This window comes from Drosophila innubila (genome assembly GCF_004354385.1).
Source record: "Drosophila innubila isolate TH190305 chromosome 3L unlocalized genomic scaffold, UK_Dinn_1.0 0_D_3L, whole genome shotgun sequence".
NCBI lineage: Eukaryota > Metazoa > Arthropoda > Insecta > Diptera > Drosophilidae > Drosophila > Drosophila innubila.
In genome coordinates, this window is record NW_022995376.1 from 8,946,463 (window position 1) to 8,949,018 (window position 2,556).

A 2,556-nucleotide genomic window follows, 5' to 3' on the forward strand; every position below is an offset into this window, starting at 1 on the left:
CTTTTACTTTGTTTTCCAGTTCGTCGCATTCAGCTAATCTGATGCTCTGCCAAAGGACATTTCATATGCATTTCCATTTTCAATCAACTGAAGTCGCATAAAATAATGAAACTGAAGTGCTAATCGGATTGCCCTTTTATTAATCAAGTCAGAGCCAAGTCAAAGACATTGGCAAACAATTTCCCAGTCAATTGGGATATAGAAATAGTGCACATAATGCTCTGGCTCTATATCAATTAACTCGTTGACAGTTTTTCCCCCATTTTTCCGCAATGCTTGACTTCATTTTACGCTCCCTTTGGGGTGAAATCCCCGCCTCATTTCCTCCTTTTCATCGCGCTGACTCGCTTAAGCACAACAAAACATGTGTTCCGACAACTGTGGCTTGTGGCTGACTGCAATAAAATACTAAGCTCTTGGGTGGATTGGTGCACCACCAAGCATTGAACGCTGGGGACATCTTTGTGGCAACTGCAATACGTTAACAATAAATAATCATGTTAGCTGAAACAAGTTATACAGTTCGAATTGAGCAAATACAAAAACTGACTTCACTCGAATTAAAAATGAACTCATGAATTTGTTGTAGCGTGAATTAAACTCACACTAAATAAGAGCATTAGTTGCAAATAATTAAATTCGCGTTTTCGCCCCGGTGTACTCTATACTTTATGTGATGTCCTGATATCCTTTCAATTAGGCGCTTTCCATGCAAATCTGAATTGTATCTTCCTCTGTGCATCACATTGGCAGTTTTGTCGCTTTTGTCCAGGTAATTGCTTTGGTAAATAACAGCGTCAATTCCCAGCTTCCTGCTAGTTATACCCGAACCTCTCGATACCCTTACTCTGGGGTATGCCCTCTGGCTGCTCTACTGCGCGATAAACTTTATTGCAATGCACAGGAAATTGGCAGAAATTCCTTGTTGATGCTGCGCCATTTGAATTTTGCATGCGTAATGATTTCACAATTTCTATAGAGTGTGGCAGAGAGGAGAGCAGAGAGTGAGAGGGAGGCGAGAGAGAGAGAGAGAGAGAACACTATGCTCACTGGTATGTAGAATATTTATTGGGGGATCGGCACGCGCCATAGAAATCGCACATTGAAATGAGATAAATATGCATAGCATTAATTCAACACTCCAAACCGGATGGGCATTGGGCTTTCTTTGTGGCTTGTTATGGGTATTAGGGTATTAGGCATTATGCTCTGGTATTAGGGTATTTGTGTAGTTGGTTATTTTGGTATTTAGGCAAATATTTCCTTTTTGGAGCAGAGCGCTTTGTGCTGCGTGTTGGGTCCGGTGAGGCAGCCCACGGCACGGAAGTGATAGATCGGACTGCCACACATAAAGTCCTCAGCATAGTTGCAGGTCAGCTTGAAGTAGGTTATCTCTTTGGCCACATAGCGGGAACCAGCGCAACCAACATGCGTGTTGTTCTCCACGGCCATGACCGCAAAATGGCGATATAGTCTGTGGCAGAAGAAAGTGAGCAGCTAAAGGATTAGCTGGCGAGTATACCATTGATGGCCACTTACTGCGGCTTGCTGTATCTATTCAATGGACACGGATAGTGCTCGACATCCGCTGCGGTCATCATGTTGCTGCTGTTGCTCTTGTGCTCTCCCCACCAATTGCGCACGCCAATGCCAAGCAACTGCGGATACATCTTCTCCATCAGCTCGTTGTCCACCAGACGCGTCATGTTGAACAGCTGTACAGGACGGCAATGTTTGATCAAATAGGCCTTAAGCTCAAGACCCATACTCCCTATTTCCGTACTCACAATGATATTTTGGCCAGAGTGCTTAAAGTTGGCCGTATTGCGGCAATCGTCGTGCTTGGGCTGACACATGCGTGCATTGTAGCTGGCCAGAGTGGCCAGCTCCTCGCTCCATTGCATCGCCACCAAGCGTGCAGCACGTGGCAGAGTCATGTTCTTGCCGTTGGCCAAACGCTGCCTCAGCTCATTGTGCGCCTTCACTATGGTATCGGCCTGGCTGGTCAGATTCACGAGCTGCGTCTGCTCGCCGCTACAGGCCTTATGGGAGTTCTAGCCAATACAAGAATTTTGAACTCTCTGCCATTTCTCAAACTGAAACTCACTAACGTTCTGGAGCTTCTCACAGGCCACATGACGCTTGCCCCTGGGACACAACTGCTGATCGCAATAAGGATTTTTGGGTCCTGTTGGTGGCGTCTCCTGAGTAACGGCAAGCAACACGCACCACATAAGCGAGAACAGAACTAGCACATGCATTTTGATTTAATTTAACACAAACTGGCTCAAAAATTGTCCAACAGACGCTTTTTATAGCCAATAGCTCAAACAGCAATTGGTCAATGAGTCAATAATTAAAGTCAATTAAAAAAATAAATAAATAAAAATCAGTTGACAGTTGGTTTACATCGGGTTTAAAGTCTGCTTTAAATGATGATTAAGCAAATGCATACCTGTCTGTCAATCAGTCTCTGACATTTAATTCAACTGTTAAATAGGACAATCAGCAATTAATTGAATTTAATTGCCAGCTGGGTAAAAACGATAGGCTGCT

General features: G+C 44.1%; 1 protein-coding gene across 1 annotated transcript; it reads right to left on the reverse strand.

Moving 5' to 3' along the window:
* Positions 1–1,048: 1,048 nt before the first annotated feature.
* On the reverse strand, positions 1,049–2,279 carry LOC117787482 (antigen 5 like allergen Cul n 1-like). Its single transcript, XM_034626025.1, has 4 exons — positions 2,112–2,279; positions 1,788–2,054; positions 1,540–1,715; positions 1,049–1,474 (listed from the first exon to the last, which is right to left on the reverse strand). The coding sequence occupies exons 1-4, from the start codon at positions 2,259–2,261 to the stop codon at positions 1,249–1,251; spliced, it is 819 nt and encodes a 272-aa protein (XP_034481916.1). The 5' UTR covers positions 2,262–2,279; the 3' UTR covers positions 1,049–1,248.
* Positions 2,280–2,556: the final 277 nt, after the last annotated feature.